Genomic DNA, 20,180 nt, shown 5'->3' on the forward strand with positions numbered 1-20,180 from the left:
AGAACTTGATCAAAGCTGAAGTTATTAATGCCAATGCAATTGAACATGATCTGTGGTCATTATTTGGGCACGAGAAGCATCATCTCATAATTGATGTTCATTGTCAATAAAAGGAAATGTTAAGTAATAACTGTGCCACACAAGTGCAGGAATTGCCTGACTGTAATTAAGTTGAATGTACGGATAATACCCTGTCGTCCAATGGCATTATCATGAATGGATCACACTTTGACTTCATCTTTGACGGGAAGTCAAACTGGACAAGCAATCTAAACACTTCAGCTACAGGAGCAAGTGAGACATTTATCATTTTGCGGCGTGTATATATCTTGTCTGATCACATGCCTGTCAACCACACTTAAAAGCACGAAATAGGATTGTAATGGAATTTTCCCCGTGACTCTGGATGATTACAGATGTAATAAGACTCAACAGTTTGACATCATCCAAAACAGTATAGCTTTCTCAATTTGTACAATACGCTCAACCTTCAACATTTAGTCCCTTAATTACTGTCGCACAGTAGCAGCAGCATCTACCTTCTACCAGATGCACTTACGCGAGTTTCTATCAAAAGGCCTTTGCAAGCCGTGACATCTACCTTGCTGGAGGAGAAAGGAACCAAAACCAGGGAAACCTGTCAGCTTGAAGTTCTCCTCTGCACCATCGCGATTTGGAATTTTATCAGATGTTATGCAGTGGTGCTAGATTATCATTCATGGTACCTTTTCTCTTACAGCATTGTGGTTTACCTGCACTCTAAGGAATTAAGCAGTTCAAAGTAGGAATTTTACCAGCACCTGTTTCAGTGCTGTTGGGATGGGCAAGAGATTCTAATCCTGTTAGAGGTGCCCGTACCCCATGAATGAATTAAACAAAACTTATTTCATGAGCAAGGATGTAGTCAGAAAGAGACATGGTGTTAATCCAATTTGGTTACTCCGTGGTTAATAAAGAAAGGAAGATGGTAAGATGGAAGGAAAGAAGAAAGACAGAAAGGAAAGAAGGGAGGAACACATTAACGAAGGAAGGGCTAATTATGTACCATCCAGTTATATGACAGAAGAGTAGCAGCAAACGTGCAGTGTGAGACTTCACAAAAATGCCGTGCAAATAAATATCAAATTGGCTTTAATGATGTGAAATGAGGGATAAATATTGGCCCTGAGTGATGGTAAGAATTTTCTTTTTTGAATTTGTGGTTTGGATCAGACAGTGCTTCACACTATGCTCCATGGGAAATATTGGTAAGACAGTTTTCTGTTTTCCCTCTCGGCCATTTTGTGCGGGTGGTGAATATTTGAAAGGGCCACATAAGAATCTCCTTCAATCGCTTTCTGAACATTTTCTGTGATACCACATAGATGAAGATGTTGTTGCAGGAACTGAGTAGCATGAGCATGTTCGTCGTTTCTTGAAGGATGTACTGTGGGGATCTGAAGTTCAGGCTGCTGACATACTCGTCACGAGCAATCAATCTGTAAAGAAAACGTCCGATATAGGTGGCCCACAGGAGGAGGAAGCTGAACGTGATGGCAAAGAGCAGGACTATAGACCTCTTACGTTTGTCCATTTCTGAATCAATGCGGTTCTCAGCGCAACGGAGCCTCTTACGGGCTCTGCTCGCTGCAAGAATATGCCTCACTGTCAGGACGTTGAGAAACAGAATGAGGAAGAAAGGGAGTAAAGGAGTTAAGATGCGATCGAGCCAATGGTAAGCCTGCCATGCAGATGAAGTATGGAAGTTGGGCTTGATGTTACAGAACCAAGGCAACCCATTCAGACTGTATAAGGGCTGATAAATAAAGTAGTATGGGACGTTCTTGACGCAAATAAAGACGCAAATCATTCCTATGACCAGTGATGCAGTTTTGACAGCGCAGTAACTGTTCTTCAGGCTCTGGCAGCAGATAGACACAAAACGATCAATGGTGAAGGCTACTGTCAGCCAAACAGAAGCATCCCGAGCTGCATAGACAAGCACAGCATTGATGCTGCAGCCAGCGGTGGTTGACAGGACACTATAGCTAAAATAGATGCGGCCAATTCTGTTGAAGATGCATCCAGTAATAATGACAAATAAATCAGCTGCTGCTATTGCCTTCAGATAGTAGGTGATGCATCGAGAAAGTCCACATCGTCGTCCAGACAGGACTACAATTGCCAACAAGTTTGCTGTGAGGGATGAAGAGAGTGAAATATGACACTGAATGGGCTGCAATCGCCAGTTTCATTATTCTGGAACTGAAGCAGTATGCTCCATTGATTTTCCATGCTCAACATTTGCCTGTTTCAAAATCATTGTTGATGGTTCAACGTTGACGACTGGGTGGAACATTTGTTGATACGGGAGACACTGCAGTCTGCTCCCACCACATATGTTGCTCTCAGACTACTGAGATGACCTTTATAGCTGAGTATACATAGAGTCATAGGGATGCACAGCACAGAAACAGACCCTTCAGTCCAACCTGCCCATGCTGACCAGATATCCCAAACCAGTCTAGTCCCACCTGTCAGCACGCAGCCCATATGCCTCCAAACCCTTTCTATTCATATACCCATCCAGATGCCTCTTAAATGTTGCAATTGTATCAGCCTCTACCACTTTCTCCAGCAGCTCATTCCATACACGTACCAACCTCTGCATGAAAATGTTGTCCCTGAGGTCTCTTTTATATTTTTGCCCTCTCACCTATGCTCTCTAGTTCTGTACTCCCGACCCCAGGGAAAATACTTTGTCTATTTATCCTAACCATAACCCTTATAATTTTGTAAACCTCTATAACATCATCCCTCAGCCTCGACAGCCCCAGCCTGTCCAGCCTCTCTCTATAGCTTAAATCCTCCAATCCTAGCAACATCCTTGTAAATATTTTCTGAACACTTTCAAGTTTCACAACATCTTTCTGATAGGTAGGAGACCAGAATTGCACGCAATATTCCAACAGTGGTCTAACCAATGTCCTGTACAGCTGCAACATGACCTCCCAACTCCTGTACTCAATACTCTGACCAATAAAGGAAAGCATACCTTCTTCACTATCCTATCTGTCTGCGACTCCACTTTCAAGGAGCTATGAACCTGCACTCCACGTTCTCTTTGTTCAGCAACACTCCCCAGGACCTGATCATTAAGTGTTTAAGTTCTGCTAAGATTTGCTTTCCCAAAATGCAGCACCTCGCATTTAACTGAATTAAACTCCATCTGCCATTTCTCAGCCTATTGGCTCATCCGATCAAGATCCCGTTGTAATCTGAGGTAACCTTCGCTGTCCACTACACCTCCAATTTTGGTGTCATCTGCAAACTTGCTAACTATACCTCTTATGCTCACATCCAAATCATTTATAAAAATGATGAAAATAAGTGGACGCTGCACTGATCCTTGTGGCACTTGACTGGTCTCAGGCTTCCATATAACCAGTTTCTCATGGGAAACCTTGTCGAACGTCTTACTGATGTCCATATAGATCACATCTACCACTCTGCCCTCATCAATCCTCTGTTCCTTCTTCAAAAATCTCAACCAAGTTTGTCAGACATGATTTCCTATCCACAAAGCCATGTTGACTATCCCTAATCAGTCTTTGTTTTTCCAAATACATGTTAAGCTTATCCTGAGTATCTGCTATCGACAGTTTTAATCAGTCTAAATCCGATTTATCCAGACACACTTATTGATCTACATTGACTTTTTGTCTGTTAATGTCATAGTTTTAATAACTTCATCTCCGAATTTTCAAGTCCTGTCCACAATTTCTGCACTCTTGCGCCTGTGTAATCTTACCATCAGCTGAGATTATCAAGTGTCTCTTGATTCTCTCCAATGCTGGCCTTTTGTGTCACTCTGAAGTTAGTTAAAAGCACACAGTACCAGGTTATAGTCCAAAAGGTTTAGTTGGAAGCACCAGCTTGTGGAATGCCGTTCCATCGCTGGTTGCCCATTTAGTCATTGAAAATGACTCCCTCAGTCAGTCCGCATTTCCTCCCTTCTGAAGGTCCAATGCATTTCTTTCTCTGTGTCAAAATGTCTGCAAAAACTTCTGTGAAGCACCCTTACTGTACCAATTTCAGTGGCTTGCGTTACAATTGTAACACTACCATCTCAAGTGGAAATTACAGATGAACAATCATTAATCCCATTTGTCAGCGACTGTGACATCCACCGACTATGTCAAAACAGGATTACCATCATAGACGCCGAAGGTACAAACCTATCAGGAGAACTGAAAATTCGAATCAGCTATAAATTTTTCAACTACACTTGTTTCTTCCACCATCCTTCCACTCATTCTTGGGATTATATGAATGACGTTAAATGATCACGAAACTAAACAAAGCTATTGTTCCACATCACATTAAATACATTAGATTAAGTCTTACAATATTATGCCAGAAGTTCACTTTAAAAGCATAATTATCGAATGTCCAAGCATTTCAAAAAACTGACAAATATCAGCTTTATAAAAGTAATGTATTCATTTAAAAGCTCTGAAATACAAGTGCAAATAATGCGATTATTTACCATAACATAAACTAATAACTTATAATGCACACGAATTTCGGGATTCTCGGGTAACATTGGATATTAAAAATAGTATGAAACAGAAAAGCAAATGTTTATGTGCAATAAAAGAAAATTATTTAGTTTGTAATCCATTAATTACCAGGGGCACCAATAACAGCAAGAAAGGGATAGACAATAGCAAAGAAGAGCCCATTTGCTGGTCCATGCATCCTTGTTTTCAGAGATTGAAGGGATGTCAGAATCTGTAGACTTTAGGTCAGAGCCACGCTCGCTGTGTCGCTCATTTATTCCAACTGAAAGTTTTCACGGAACAATTAAATTACGTAATAAACATTAGTTATGGTTCGGTAAACAAATCCATGCCCTTGTGCCTTCCACTTGTAACATTATCAAGGGGAATTATTTTACAATGTAGACTGTATCCATGCACTGAGGACAGCTGGCTAAGACTTTTCCTTTTGAATTTTTATGTTCCCCACAAGCCAGGTTTTGTCTTTCCATCAAGCGTAGCCGCTGACAGTTGTTAACTTGTTGCCCTACATTTCACCTAAAAAAATGCTAATTATCTACGCCCGGTTCCATTTATTTCCCTCCTTTCCCCAAATCTGATTTTCTTATCAGATTTTACACGTATTTGATTTATTGGTAACAGTTTCAGTTCTTGTTTATTTGATTTAACAAGAATCACATGCAAAGTCGAAATTACAAAACATTCTAAGCTACAAATTCAGGAGAGGCCTCTAAATGCGGGAGTTTCTTTTCAGAGTTTACCATTTGTAAAGATCTTTACAAATATCAGAGACAATATCAGATGCAGGAAAACTGAAACATGTGTTAGATGTTTATCGTGACGAAGGGAGACACAAACAATATAATGCAGAATGAGATAACATCGAATGTAGCAATAACTAAGACAGAGATGAGTGCATTGTGAAAAACGGCAGCCATGAGAAATGTGGTCTCGTTAATTCATTCATAAGTTAGAGGCTACTGCATTGTGAACACAGACACGACTGAATATGGTAATTTATTTGTAGTCTGATAGGACTATAGAATTAGAAGAATGCAAAGACATTCACGAGAAACAAGTGTTTTACAAAATTTCACACAAACGTGCAGCATGATTTCGAACTATGCAACAGGAATAGCGGTGGAGTCAATGTCTTGTAGAATATTTCATTTAGAATGTAATAATTGAGACTAGGCCAATAGCAATACATGTGGACACATGACCTTTATTTAGATGAACAGAGAAGGATCCAGGGTAATGCTAATGGATACAGTTTAAGATATGTTTTCTTAGATAGGACCAGGGAGTGGTTATAAATTCATTTGAATTAACAATGGTATGGAAATGTAAACCAAACTGACATTATGTCTGGTCTACTGGGAACGTAAGCAAGGAATGGTTAAGTCCCAACGACAAAACGACCAACTATTGTATAGATAGGCAGAGGAGTTTGTGTGCTAATAGTTCTGATAGCGTGAAATTATATACAACAGGATGTTGTGCAATCATTATTTTAACAGATGTCCCTGCTGCATAAAGGATTACTAGACTGGTACAGTAGTAATCGTGCCCTGGCAACGCAACTGAGGAAGGAGACTAATGCAATACATGAAGAACTATAAAAGTAACTTAATATTGTAATAGTGTTATGAAGATGTGGCAAACAAACCTATAAGAGAGTAAAAGCTAGCAGTGACAGCACCAAGTGTTCTCAATAAGACACAATGTAACCTGTTCTCCAGCTACTGGAGTATCTGCTTGCCTGGAAACGACAAAACAGATTTGAATTAGGTCAATCAGTTTCAATTACTGTTGGTTATCAACACCAACAATGTGGATGAAAATCTACAAGGCATAAATTTGCTGAAATATAAATAGGTGGTATTGTGGACATTGAAGAAGATTATCAGAAATTGCAGCAGAAAAATACTGCATTCCAATCCAGTTTGAATCGATTATATTGACAATCTTAAAAGCCAATGACATAATCCGATGCATTGGGGTATGAGACTGGGGAAAATTGAACAGTTGGGAGGAGAACGGCCACCACACCAGAAGCCGTAGACTGCTAGTCAGAACTCTCTGAGAGGTACCTGGCTAGAGAAGGAGTTTGCAAAGAGTAAAACCTCAACCATCACCGGAAGAGCCAATCTACCAAAGAAGCTAAAGATTCGACCACTTTAAAATTTGAATTTTTCTGTAAATCTGATTTGGGAGCTTTATTGGACCAGTATTATAAAAGAGAAGGTAAAAGACAGGTTAGAGGAAGCGATTGTAAATAGTTGTTAGTTAATTGTTCTCTCTTAAATTTTAAGAAATAAAGTTGTTAATGTTTACTTTAAGTAGTCCGTGGCCACTCGATTTTTTACAGATTGCTGCACAGGATAAATCTTTTCTGTGTTGCTGGTTTTAAATTAAGCAGAAGGGTTTACCTCGTGTTGTAACAATCAATATTAACCCGTGTTATATTGTACGATATTAAAGAAAACACAGTTAAAAATCAAACAACACCAAGCTATAGTCTGACAGGTTTAATTGGAAGCACACTAGCTTTCGTAGCGATGCTCCTTCATTAGTGATAGTGGAGGGCTAAATCCTAACACGGAATTTATAGCAAAAATTTACAGTGTGGTGTAATTGAAATTATACGTTGAAAAATTGATTGTCTGTTAAGTCTTTCATCTGTTAGAATACAGTGATAGTTTCACTTCTTTCATGTGTAAATCACAAAACCTTTTTTTAAAAAAGTTGCATTCTTGGGTTAGCTGTTAACAATGGTGATAGCTAGACAGCACTATCACTGCATTCTAACAGATGAAAGGCTTAACAGACAATCAACTTTTCAATGTATAATTTCAGTTACATCACACTAAATTTTTGCTATAAATTTTGTGTGTTAGGATTGAGCCCTCCACTACCACCTGATGAAAAAGCGTCGCTCTGAAAGCTAGTGTGCTTCCAATTAAACCTGATGGACTATAACCTGGTGTTGTGTGATTTTCAACTTTGTACACCCCAGTCCAACACCGGCATCTCCAAATAAATAAAACACAGATTGCTAAAATAATAAACAGTATATTGTGAAATAACAGCAGATGCAGATACTATTTTCCAGATAAAATCGCCAAAGGTAATAACAAGAACATCAGAGATAACAACAGGCGTGGCCTTTTCAGCTCTCCGAGCCTACTCTATCTTTTTTTGACTGAGTTCAAATTATACCATCTGCCATTATGGGATTCAAATGCGAGTCCCCACAACATTCCTTGAGTCTCTGGATTAACACTGCTGAAAATGTGTTGCTGGTTAAAGCACAGCAGGTTAGGCAGCATCCATGGAGCAGGAGGTTCGACGTTTCGGGCCAGAGCCCTCCATGGATGCTGCCTAACTTGCTGTGCTTTAACCAGCAACACATTTTCAGCTCTGATCTCCAGCATCTGCAGACCTCACTTTTTACTCTCTGGATTAACAGTCAAACGACAACACCACCAGGCCATTTCCTTCCCTTGAGTGCAGCATCCTGTACGATTGCAACATAACTTCTCAATTTTTATATTTAGTGCCCTTACGGCTGAACGCCAGTATTCCAAAAGCGTTCTTCACTTCCCTGTCTACATGTGACTCCACTCTTCAGAGAACTGTGAAGCTAAACTCCAAGATTCCTCTGCTCCGTTATACTCCTTAAGCCCTAACCATTCACCATGAAACTACTATCTTGGTTTCACTTTCCAAAATGCAAGATCTCACAATTATCTATATGAATCTCCATTTGCCATTTTTTGCTGAATTCCCAAGCTGATTAATTTTTTGCTGCAATTTCTGATAACCTTTCCCAATATACACAATACCACCCATTTAATGTTTATTTATTTATCATGCCTAATAGATTGTCATCCAAATTGTTGACGTTGACAACAAACAGTAATGGACCCAGCATCGACCCTTGACACACTCCAGCATATACAGACCTCAAGTCCGACAAGCATCCTTCCACTATTACTCTCTGCTTCCTACCATCAAGCCAATTTTGTATTCAATTTGCCATCTCCCCCTGATTCCAAGCAAGTTGACCTCCCAGAGCAGCTTACCATGTGGAAACTTATCAAAGGCCTTGCTGAAATCCATATAAACCACATCTACCACTCTGCCCTCGTCAAAGGACTCTCATAAATTTGTGAAGTATGATTCCTATCCAAACCATGCCTTTCCAAATGCATGTTTGTCTTATCTCTCAGAATTTTCGCAAGGAACTTACCCACCACCAGTGTTAAGCTTCCTGATCTATAGTTCCCAAGCTTTTCGTTGCAGCCTTTTGAATAATGTCAAAATATTTGCTCCTCTCCAGTCTAGTGGGATCTCAACCATGGCTAACAATGATGCATAAATATCAGCCAGCGCCCCCACAATCTCTTGTCTAGCCTCTTGCTGTGTTGATCGATATAGCTGGTCAGGACCAGGAGATTTATCCACTTTCATGTATGATAATGCATCCAACGTCTTCTCTACTTTGATAAAGACTGTACTCAAGATATCAACGTTAATTTCCCCAAGTTCCCAAGTCTTCATGTCTTCATGGTAAACACAGAAGAGAAATTTTCTTTGAGAACATCGCCCATCTCCTGTGGTTCTACACATACATGTCCACTTTGCTCTTTGCGGGGCCCGATTCTCACTCTAGTTATTGTTGTTCCTGTAATGCACTGAAAGTACCTCTTTGGATTCACCCTGATCTTGTCACCTAAGGATATCTCGTGCCCTTTTCGTCCTCTTGATTTCCTTCTTCAGTGAACTGCTGCATTCACTGTCTACCTCCAGGGATTCCCTTGATCCCAGCTGCCTGTACTTGAGTGACGTCTCCATGCTTGTTTTGTGGTCTTCTCATCCATTGTTCATTATTCCCGTGAAGCTTGCCCTTCAACCTTGAACTCCTCTTGTCTCACTTTTGAAAACTTCCCACTTGCTGGTGGTCCCTTTCCATGCAAACAAACTAATCCAGTCAACCTGTGCAAGCTCCTGTTTAAATCCTTGCCCCAAGCTGGAACTTGAACCCGTGGGCCAGCTTTGTCCCTCCCCGTAATTAATATAAAATGAATAGACCAACGCCTGTGGCGATGCTGCTCCTTTAACAAGTTTATTTTGCACTTGGCTTTTTTTTCAGAGACTCCGAAAAGAATGGGTTTGAAGAGTGTTAGGACCAATTTGATAATCCGTAACAGATATTACTTCGGAAAAAAGTTAAAAAAAAACTTGAAAAATGAAAGGGGAGTGGCCACATCTCTCAGCTCAGTATGTCTCTAGTCTGGTATTGACTGAAAGCACTCAAGGCAGTTTGGAAGCTGCTGGACCTAAAGAAGCAGACCCATGCTGGTTTTCTCTCTCTCTGTCTCTGTCTCTCTCTCTCTCTCTCTTTCTATCTCTCCCCCTCTCTCTCCCTCTCTATAAATATCTTATTCTCTCTATCTTAATCTCTCTATCTGTCTCTCTATGTCTCCCTCTGTCTGTCTCTGTCCCTATCTCTCTTTCTCTCTCTCTGACATCTCTCTTGTAAGACCTTCGTTTGATTTTACCTGTTGTGTTAAGGGGAGTTTATGGGAATTGTTGCAAGTATTTGGAACAGCATCATTAAGTTGGGATTATCTGTTGCCTACTGTATTTGAAAAAGCCAGTGGAAACTCAGGCAACTGAATTGTTGCGGGACACATATCCTGTGATATTTCCTGACTGTGTGCAAAAGAGGTCACAGAGTGACCAGTCGAAACAGGACAGATGAAATAGCACTGACAAGCAATTTGAAGTGAAATTAGCAGAGACCCTGTTTGATGATATGGTTGAGACAAACCAAGGGCAGATAGATGACCGCTTTAGCTCAGAGAAATTAACTAAATTACAGCAGAAAGATAAGAATTTAAAGCAACTGTATCAAAAGACAAACAGGAAAAAAAAGCATCCGAAGGTATCCCTGATCTTATCTTAAAGGTGATGTCTTAATGAGGTAATGGAGACCACCAGACTCGGGCAGATGACAAATGGACTGACGTTTATTAAGTCTATTGCCAGTGAGTTACAGAAAGGAACTGTTGCGAGTAGCGCATGAGTCACCTCCAGGTGAGTCATCTGGTGGTGAGAAAAACTCATGCAAAATACAAAAAATCATTTTTACTGGCCTGGACTGAAAAAATATATAGTTGAATTTTGTCAGACACGCCGTACATGGCAGGTATGTGGAAAACCACTGGCAGTAATACAAGCCACGCTTTTAATACCTATTCCTGCATTTGATGAACTTTTCACAAGAGTCTTAATTGATTGTGTAGATCCCCTACCTGAAACAAAAAGTAGGAATCAGTATTTGTTACCAATAATGAGTGTGTCCACTAGATTTGCACAGGCTGTCCCATTAGGCAAAATCACAGTTAAAATGATTGCAGAAGAACTACTCTGATTTTTCACGAGATATGGACTACCCACAGAGATAATCAGATCAAGGGTCAAACTTTACATCACAATTTTTAAACGAAGTTGTGTACAGCTTAGGAATAAAACAGTTCAAATTTACTGCGTTCCAACCAGAATCGCAGGGAGGTCTGGAAAGATGACATCAGACATTAAAGACCATGTTGAGGGCTTCGCATAAGACTGTCCAAATGATTGGCGCAAGGGAATTTTCTTTGTACTTTTTGCGATCGGGCACACACCAAAAGAATTGAACAAATTCAATTCATTTGATTTAGTTTTTGGGCATGAAGTAAGGGGACCAGTAAAATTGATTACATCAGAATTCAGAGATCACATATTTGGACTATGTGCCGAATTTTAGGGAATGATTAAATAGAGCGGGAGAGTTGGCTAGGTGGTTCACTGAATCAAAACCTCGCAATTTAGCGATCAGAGATAAGGTGTTAGTGTTTCAGTAATAGGTGAACCTTTAAAAGCAAGATTTAGTGGTCCTTATCAAGTCGAAAGGAAATTGAGTGAAGAAAACTATTTGATAAGGACCCCAAACAGAAAGAGATCTCACAGACTGGATGTGAATATGCTCAAAAGGTGTTTTGACAGGGAAGGAAGGCAAGAGGATGATGTTGTTTCCAATACACAGCTATGAACCAAGTTCAGAGGATACTGAATTGGGCATTCCTGAAATTAATTTGGTTAGTGAGCTGTAAAAACTTGGAATATATTACTGAGTTACCATCCAGATGAAAATCGGAATGACCTGAAAAAGTTACTGCATGACAAGGGGGAGATTTGCATAAAAAGCTGGGAATTAATTATATAATTATGCGTATGTAAATATAGGAGATGCTGTTCCTAAGAAGCAACATAATTCTCGGCATAACCCTCTAATGTTGGCACAGATTCAAAGGAGGTTGAACGCATGTTCCAAGATGACATAATCAAAGTGACTGGAGGTCACTCAGAGTAATGATGCCAAAATCAGATGGTCCCCCATGAATTTGTATGGACTATCGCAAAGTCAATTGGGTTACAAAGACGGATGCAAATCTGATGCCGTATTTTGAAGACTGTTTTGAGAAGGTGTGACAAGCAACTTAAATTTCTAAGTGGACTTGCTGAGAGGATACCGACAGGTACCCTTGTCTGAAGGGACGGAGGAAACTTCGGTTTTTGTAACACCAAATGGACTGTATCAGTTTAAAGCCATGCCAACTGGTATGAAAAATGCGCAAGCCTCATTTCAGAGACGAACAAACCAGGTCATTGCCAGATTACCCAACTGTGTCCCGTATATATAGATAACCTGTTCATTTTTAGTCATAAATGGAAGCATTGCAACATTTATCTCATTTGTTTGATCGACTTCGGAAGGCAGGCCTGATGATAAACCTGGCTAAACACGAATTTGCCAAATCCCTAATCAACTTCCTGGGCCATATTAATGGACATAGACACATGGCCCCACCATACGCAAAAACATTTGTAATTGGGACGTTTCCCATGCTAAAACTAAAGGTAATTGGGGGGGGGGGGGGGGTTCCTGGGACTGAGTGGATTTAATCGAAAATTCATTCCAAACTTTAGCAGAAAGATGAAAGGTTTCAGTGAAGAACGGAATGTCAGAAGATATTTGACAGCCTGAAAGCTGTGTTAACTACTGCCCCAGTGTTAGCCACATCTAATTCTCAAGGCCATTCAAGGTGGCTATCGATGCAGATGATGCAGGTGTTAGTGTTGCGCTCTTGCAGCAAGACGATGAGAAGATAGAAAGGCCAATCACATATTTCTCCAGGAAGTTGAATACTCATCAGCATAAATAATCAGCAGTTGAGAAGGAGCATTTGAGCTTGGTGTTGGCGTTACAATGTTTTAACTTTTATGTAACCAGTAACGTATCTGGGACAATAATATGCACTGACTATAACTCATTGAAATTTGTGAAGAAAATTAAGGACAAAATTGCCAGACTGTTAAGATGGAGTTTGTTGTTGCAGTCATTCAATTTGAAAGTTGTGCATATGGCAGATGGGAAAATGTGATTGTCAATATAATGTCGAGATGCGAATGAGAAATGGCTGGATTGAAACAGGGTGAAACAGAATGTATTTATGCAGGTTTGCATGGTGATAGTCAATATTATGCATTTCTGTGGTGTGAGTACTAACCGTTTAAGATAAAGGTGTTTTAAAATGAAGCCATCTTTGGATGTTAATGGAGCAGATTTTTAAGAGGGGAGGTGTGAACGTTTCTCCTGCAGAATGTAGGAGGTAAGAGTGGCTACTGATGGCTCTGCTGACTTCATCTGCGGGAAGTGCACCCAACTCAAGTTCCTTGAAAACAGCATTAGAGGACTACAGTTAGAGCTGGATAAACTTCAGACCATTTGGAGGCTGAAGGGGTGATTGAGAGGCGTTACAAGGAGGTAGTCACACCTCCGACGCAGGAAAAAGGCAGATGGGTGACAGTCAGAGGACGGAAGGGGAAACTGCAGACAGTGCATGGATCCTCTGTGGCTGTTCCTCTCAAAAAAAGCAAGGGTACCGTTTTGGTTATCATTGGGGTGTACGACTTAAGAGGGATAAGCCATGGGGTACAGACCTCTAGCACAGAGTCCATCCTTGATGGTCAGAAGGGAAGTCAAGGTGGAGCAGAGCAGAGCATTGGTCACTGGGGACTTCATAGTTAGGGGGACAGATAGGACGCTCTGTGGAAAGGAGAGAGACTTGCGGTTGTTGTGTTGCCTCCCAGGTGCCAGGATTGGTGACCTCTTCGATCATGTTTTCGGGATCCTTGAGGGGGAGGGGGAATAGCCCCAAGTCATGGTTCACATAAGCACCAACAACATATGGAGGAAAAAGAATGGGGATTTAAGGCAGAAATTCAGGGAGCTCGGGTGGAAACTTAGAGCTAGAACAAAACAAGTTTGTTACTGGTGTGATGTGCTAGCGAGGTGAGGAATAGGGAGAGAGAGGAATTGAACGTGTTGTTACAGAAATGGTGCAGGAGGGAGGGATTCGAATACCTGGAAAATTTGGGCACATTCTGGGTTAGGTGGAACCTCTACAAACAGGATGGTCTATACCTGAACCAGAGGGGTACAGATATCTTGGAGGTGGAGGAGGGGGGATTTGCTAATGCTCTTCAGAATGGTTTAAATTAATTCAGTCGGGGGTGGGATATTAAATTGTGTCCAGGAGATTGAGAGTAATGAAGTCAGAAATGAGGTTTCAAGACAACAAGCGGGCACCGGCAAGCAGGAAGGAGGTTTTAATTGTGTCTACTTCAACGTCAGGACCATCCAGACTAAGGTGGGTGAACCTGCATCAAGGATTGCTACTTGGGAATTCAATGTTGTGGCCATTTCGGAGACAGGAATAGAGCAGGGACAAGAATGAATGTTGCAGGTTCCTGGGTTTTGATGTTTCAGTAAGAACAAGGAAGATGGTAAAAGAGAGGGAGGTGTGGCATTTTTAGTTAACGACTGTATTACGGGTGGCAGAAGGCTCGTCGACTGAGGTAGTATGGGCTGAGGTTAGAAACAAGAAAGGAGAGGTCACCCTGTTGAGAGTATTCTACAAGCCCCTAAATAGTTCCAGTGATGCACAGGAAATTTAGCAAAAATATTTTTGGATAGGAGTGAGAGTAACAGGGTAGTTGTCATGGAGGACTTTAAATTTACAAATATTGACTGGAAATTCCATAGTTCGAGTACTTTAGATCGGTTAGTTTTTGTCCAATGTGCGCAGGGTGGGGGGGGGGGGGGGGTTCATGACTTAGTATGTAGATGGACCAACAAAGAGTGAGGCCACGTTGGATGTTGTTCTGAGTATTGAACCGGGGCAGGTTATAGATTTGGAGTTAGGTGAGTACTCTGGTGATAGTGACGACAATTCAGTTATGTTGACTTTAGCAATAGAAAGAGATAGATATATACCACAGGCCAAGGGTTACATCTGGAGAAAGACAATCAGGATGCGATTAGGCAGGATTTACGATCCATAGGATAGGGAAGGAAACTGCTGTGGATGGGCACAACTGAACTGCGCTTCTTATTCTGGGATCAGCTAATGCATGTACTCGATTTGAATGCACCTGTCAGGCAGGGAGGAAGTGGTCGAGTGAAGGAGCGGACCTTTACTAAAGAAGTTGAATCTCTTGTCGAGAGGAAGAAGATGGTTTATGTAAGGATGAGACGAGAAGGCTCAGTTAAAGCGTTTGAGAATTACATGTTAGCCAGGAAGGGCATACAGAAAGAGTTAACAAGAGCCAGGAGGGGATATGAGAAGTCATTTGCATGTAGGATTAAGGAAAACCAAGATTTTTTCTATGGGTATGTCAGTAATAAAAGAATGACTAGGATAAGTTTAGGGCTAATCAAAGACAGTAGTGGGAAGTAGTGCGTGGAGTCCGAGGAGATAGGAGAAGCTCTAAATGATTTTTTCTGTCAGTATTGACACTGAAAAAAGACATGGTTGTCAGGGCGAATACTGAAATACAGGCTGCTAGACCAGACGGGTTTGAAGTCCACAAGGCAGAGGTGTTAACAACTCTGGAATGTGTGAAAATATATAAGAACCCTGGACCAGATGGGATTTATCCTACGATTCTCTGGGAATCCAGGGAGGAGATTTCAGAGCCTTTGGCTTGGATATTTTTGTTGTCATGGTCTACAAGTTTCGTGCCAGAACCCAGGCGATAGCAAATGTTGTCCTCTTGTTTAAGAGAGAGAGTAGAGACAACCATGGCAATTATAGACCAGTGGCCTTACTTCAGAGATGGGTAAAGTTTTGGAAAGGGTTGTAATCATCTAAAAAGGAATAAGTTGATTAGTGATAGTCAACTTGTGAAGGGTAGGTCATGTCTCAAAAACCTTATTGACTTCTTTGAGAAGGTGACCAAACAGGTGGATGATGGTAAAGCGTTTGATGTAGTGTATATGGACTTCAATAAGGCACTTCATAAAGTCTTCCACACGGTAGACTATTGCAGAAAGTACTAATGTATGGGATTAAGGGTGATTTAGCGGTTTGGATCAGAAATTGGCTCGCTGGTGGTTGTTGATCAGAGTTCAGTTATTAGTGGTTTACTGCAAGGATCTGTTTTGGGACCAGTGCTGTTTGTCATTTTTGTAATTGACCTGGATGAAGGCATAGAAGTATGGGTTAATAAATTTGCATATGACACTAAGATCTGTGGAGTTGTGGAAAGTGCCAAAAGATGTTTCATGTTGCGAAGGGACATAGGAAAGCTGCACAGCTGGTCTGACAGGTGACATATGGAGTTTAATGCGAAATGATATGAGGTGATTCACTTTGGAAGGAACAACAGGAATACAGAGTACAAGGCTAATGGTAAGATTCTTGGGAATGTAGATGATGGTGTACATAGATTCCAGCTTGATAAAGTTGTTAAGAAGGCATACGATGTGTTCAGGTTTATTGGTAGAGGGATTGAGTTTCAGAGCCATGAGATCATGCTGCAGCTGTACAAAACTCTGGCCAGGCCACACTTGGAGAATTGCGTTCAGTTCTAGTCAATGCATTGTCAGAAGTATGTGGAAGCTTCAGAAAGGGTACAGAGGAGATTTGCTAGGATGTTGTTTGGTATGAAGGGAAGGTCATCTGAGGAATTACTGAGGGGCTTGAGAATGTTTTCATTGGAGAGAAGATGGTTGAGAGGTGACCTAATTGAGTCATTTAAGATAATCAGAGGGTTAGATAGGGTGGACAATGAGAGCCTTTTTCCTTGGATAGTGACGGCCAGCCCGGGGGGGACAGAACATTTAACTGAGTGGTGATAGATACAGACAGATGTCAGAGGTAGTTTCTTTACTTATAGAGTAGTAGGGGCATAGAACGCCCTGCCTGCAACTGTAGTAGACTCGCCAATTTTAAGGGCATTTAAATTTTCATTGGATATACATATTTATGGAAATTGAATTGTGTGGGTTAGATGGTCTTCAGATTTGTTTCACAGGTCAACACAACATCGAGGGCTGAAGGGCCTGTAATGTGCTTTAATGTTCTATGTTCTATGGCCTATGATACTGTTCTTTTAACATGTTTTTTTTTCCTTGGCTTTGTTTCGGAGAGGTCGTTAAAGACACAGAACCCAAAAATTCTGGTTTTGAAGGTTATTAGGGCCAATTTGATTATTACTAACAGTCAAAGGCTTTTAAGTTGGTTAAAAAAAAACACTTGCTCAATTAAAGGAGTTTGGCCACCATTCTCAGCTTAATTTTTCTCTGGTCTGGCTATTCACCAAAAGTAGTCAGGTAGTTTGGCAACTGTTGGATCCAAAGAAGCAGGCCCATGCTGGTCCTCTCTCCCTGACAAATCTCCTGTAAACCTTTGTGTTTGATTTTACCTTTCATGAAAAGGACTGTTTATGCAGATTATTGGATCATTAATTTTGAAACAGCATCATTAAGTTGTGATAATCTGATTGATCTTCAGATTGGTTATATTATTCCGTATTCTGTTCTCCGTTGCTTGTGCTTTTCACTCGGTAATTATTTGGTTTTGCTTAAAACTGAGTACTTTAACCAACTGCATCACTCCTGGAATATCCCCGTTCCCCTTGCTTAAAACAACTAGCAAAGTTAGGTTCTGGGCTATCTTTTTGAAATATTTTGAGGGGTTTGGCCTTGTCCATAACATGTCCCTGGTCCTAAAGTGCTTCCCCACTGTCAACCTCGTCACCTGTCATGCCCTGTTTCCTGAGTCGTACACTGTTTGAGGAAACTTTCCTGAACACACTTAAAACATTTGAGTCCATATAAGCCCTTAACCCTCTGGCAATCCCGGTCTTTGTTAGGAAAATTAAAATCCCCTACTCTGCCAACCCTATTGTTCCCACAAGTCTCCCCAATCTCCTTGCATATTTGTTTCTCTAATTCCCATCGACTGAATTTGGGGGCGTGCAATAACCATATTCCTTAGCTCCATCCACAAAACCTCACTGGATGATCCTTCAGTTATTTCATCTCTCACTACTGCTGTGATACTCACCTTAATCAAAAATACAACATCCCCTCCACTCATTTCACCATCTCTGTGACACCTAAAGCAACTATACCCTGGCACATTAAGTTGCCAGTCCTGTCCCTTCATTAACGGTATTTCTGAAATGGCCATAATATTCTAATCCCACGTACTTATCCACGCACTAAGCTCTTCAACCTTACTTATCAGCCCTCTTCCATTGAAATCAATTCAATTTAATGCACCAAGCATTCTTTGCTAGCTCGTCAGAGGTGGGTAATGCAGAAAATCGAGATTAGAGTGAAGATTAGAGTGGTGCGGAAAAAGCACAGCAGGTCAGGCAGCATCCTGCTCCTTCGATGCTGCCTGACCTGCTGTGCTTTTCCAGCACCACTCTAATCTTGATTCCTTGCTCCCTGTCATGTTCCCACCTCCCCTACCTCTTCAATCCAGTATTTCTAATGATTGTATCTTATTTGAGCCTAGCACTTGTCTCCCTGCAGTTGACGATCCCACTCCCCTGCCAATTGCTTTAAATTCTCCCTTGCAGCTCGAGCAAACTTAATCACCAAGATATTGGTCACCCTCCAATTTAGAAGCAACCCATCCCTCATGAACAGGTATGTACGTGTTTTTCGAGGAGAATGCCCACAGGGAATTCCTGCACTCTCTGCCTACTTCCTTTGCCTTTCCTGTTGGTCACCCAGCTACTCTCTGCCTGCACCTTAGGTGTGACCACCTCAGTAACACTCTGATCTATGAAGCAAACAGCTTCTCAGATTATCCTGAATGCATCCAGCTCCAACTTGCTAACAAGAAGCTGTAGCTGGTCTTCTTCACAAAGGTGTAGTCATCCGGAACAATGGAAGTCTCCAACATCATGCAGGAGCAACATGGTACTGCCCTAACTGCCACTTTAATAGTTGTAAAACTAAAATGTAAAGTTGAAAGGACTTTACCTGAACCTACCTGCACTTTTTGTCGAGCCACTGCTCCCCGAGTCCTCTCGAGGCACATTCTTACTTCTTGCACTGCTGCCAACAAATTTTTCAATAGTACATGACTTCAGCCCTCCACTTTATTGTTTGATTAGATGAGGATGGAGAGAGGGAAACACTACAGTGATGTAGTGTTTGGGCCTTAACTAGTCCTTGACACCAGGCCAACCACCTGCTCTTCAGTGCAGGTGACTGCTTCTCGTCGTAGGGTGCCTTGCTGAGGCCCTTCTTCTGGTAGTGGTGACCATGGAGATACAGATCTTCACCACGACAACCTATCCGCATTGTCACAGTCCTCTGCTGGAGGACATGGAACATATTCAATATTTTACCTTCAAGCATTTTCTGTGGTGCAGAATGTCACAGGCTCAGCACTCTCCTTGAGAACAAATTTATTCCCATCTCAGTTGATGCTTAAAGTCTGAGCACATGTGAAAATTGACCATTGAAATAACAACAAAGGTAGAAATCAGTGCAATAATCAAGAATACTGGTAGATTACCATCGCGATTAGGGGACAATCAAACAGCGATGCTCGCTTGTATTTCACATCACACTGCTTCGCTCCTGAGCAGAGAGTATCTAAAACGGAATCATGTATTTGAGTAAAAGGTGCATATATGCTTCAAATCTGTGGTAAGTCAACTTTGAATGGGAGATAGAAAAACATGGGGCGGGTCTGCTGAGTTCATGACCGGAAAGATCTTCACCACGACAGTCAATCTGCATTGTCGCAGTCCTCTGCTTGAGGACTTGCAAAATATCCAATATTTTACATTCAAACGTTTTCTATGGCGCACAATGTCAACATCTCACCACTCTCTTTGACAACAAATTTATTCTCATCTCATGACTGCTGAAATGGCATGTTCTTACTTTATGTGTTCTTGTGAAACAACTTTTTTTTTAAAAAATGAATTGAATTTATTGTCACATGCACTGAGACACAGTGAAAAGTATTGTCTTGTGAGCAATACAAGCAGATAACATAGTTAAGTAGCATAGATAGTAAATAATAGGTAAACAGTGGCAAAAACAAAAATACAGGTACAAGTGAATGTTAAGAGTTTGTGAGTCCATTCAGTATTCTAACAACAGTAGGGTAGAAACTGTTGCAAAACCGGCTGGTGCATGTGTTCAGGCTTCTGTACCTTCTCCCTGATGGTAGAGGTTGTAGAAAAGCATTGCCAGGGTGAGAAGGA

The 20,180-nt window shown here is 41.1% G+C and overlaps 1 protein-coding gene across 1 annotated transcript; it reads right to left on the reverse strand.

Annotated features, from left to right (window-relative positions):
• Window positions 1-1,225: 1,225 nt before the first annotated feature.
• On the reverse strand, window positions 1,226-19,263 carry LOC132836216 (probable G-protein coupled receptor 139). The gene is made up of 3 exons (XM_060855546.1): window positions 19,151-19,263; window positions 18,950-19,014; window positions 1,226-2,175 (listed from the first exon to the last, which is right to left on the reverse strand). The coding sequence occupies exons 1-3, from the start codon at window positions 19,261-19,263 to the stop codon at window positions 1,226-1,228; spliced, it is 1,128 nt and encodes a 375-aa protein (XP_060711529.1).
• Between the last annotated feature and the right edge of the window lie 917 nt (window positions 19,264-20,180).

The sequence above is a fragment of the Hemiscyllium ocellatum genome, chromosome 46 (assembly GCF_020745735.1).
Source record: "Hemiscyllium ocellatum isolate sHemOce1 chromosome 46, sHemOce1.pat.X.cur, whole genome shotgun sequence".
Classification (NCBI taxonomy): Eukaryota; Metazoa; Chordata; class Chondrichthyes; order Orectolobiformes; family Hemiscylliidae; genus Hemiscyllium; species Hemiscyllium ocellatum.

What these genes read in the sequence shown, in the direction of transcription:
- LOC132836216 (XM_060855546.1), bottom strand. Translation starts at nt 19,263, where the DNA reads ATGCGGATAGGTTGTCGTGGTGAAGATCTGTATCTCCATGGTCACCAC. An exon ending in TCACCTGCACTGAAGAGCAG is followed by an intron (nt 19,015 to 19,150) that starts GTGGTTGGCCTG and finishes ATTTGTTGGCAG; the next exon opens with CAGTGCAAGAAGTAAGAATG. An exon ending in TGGCTCGACAAAAAGTGCAG is followed by an intron (nt 2,176 to 18,949) that starts GTAGGTTCAGGT and finishes CATCCCTCACAG; the next exon opens with CAAACTTGTTGGCAATTGTA.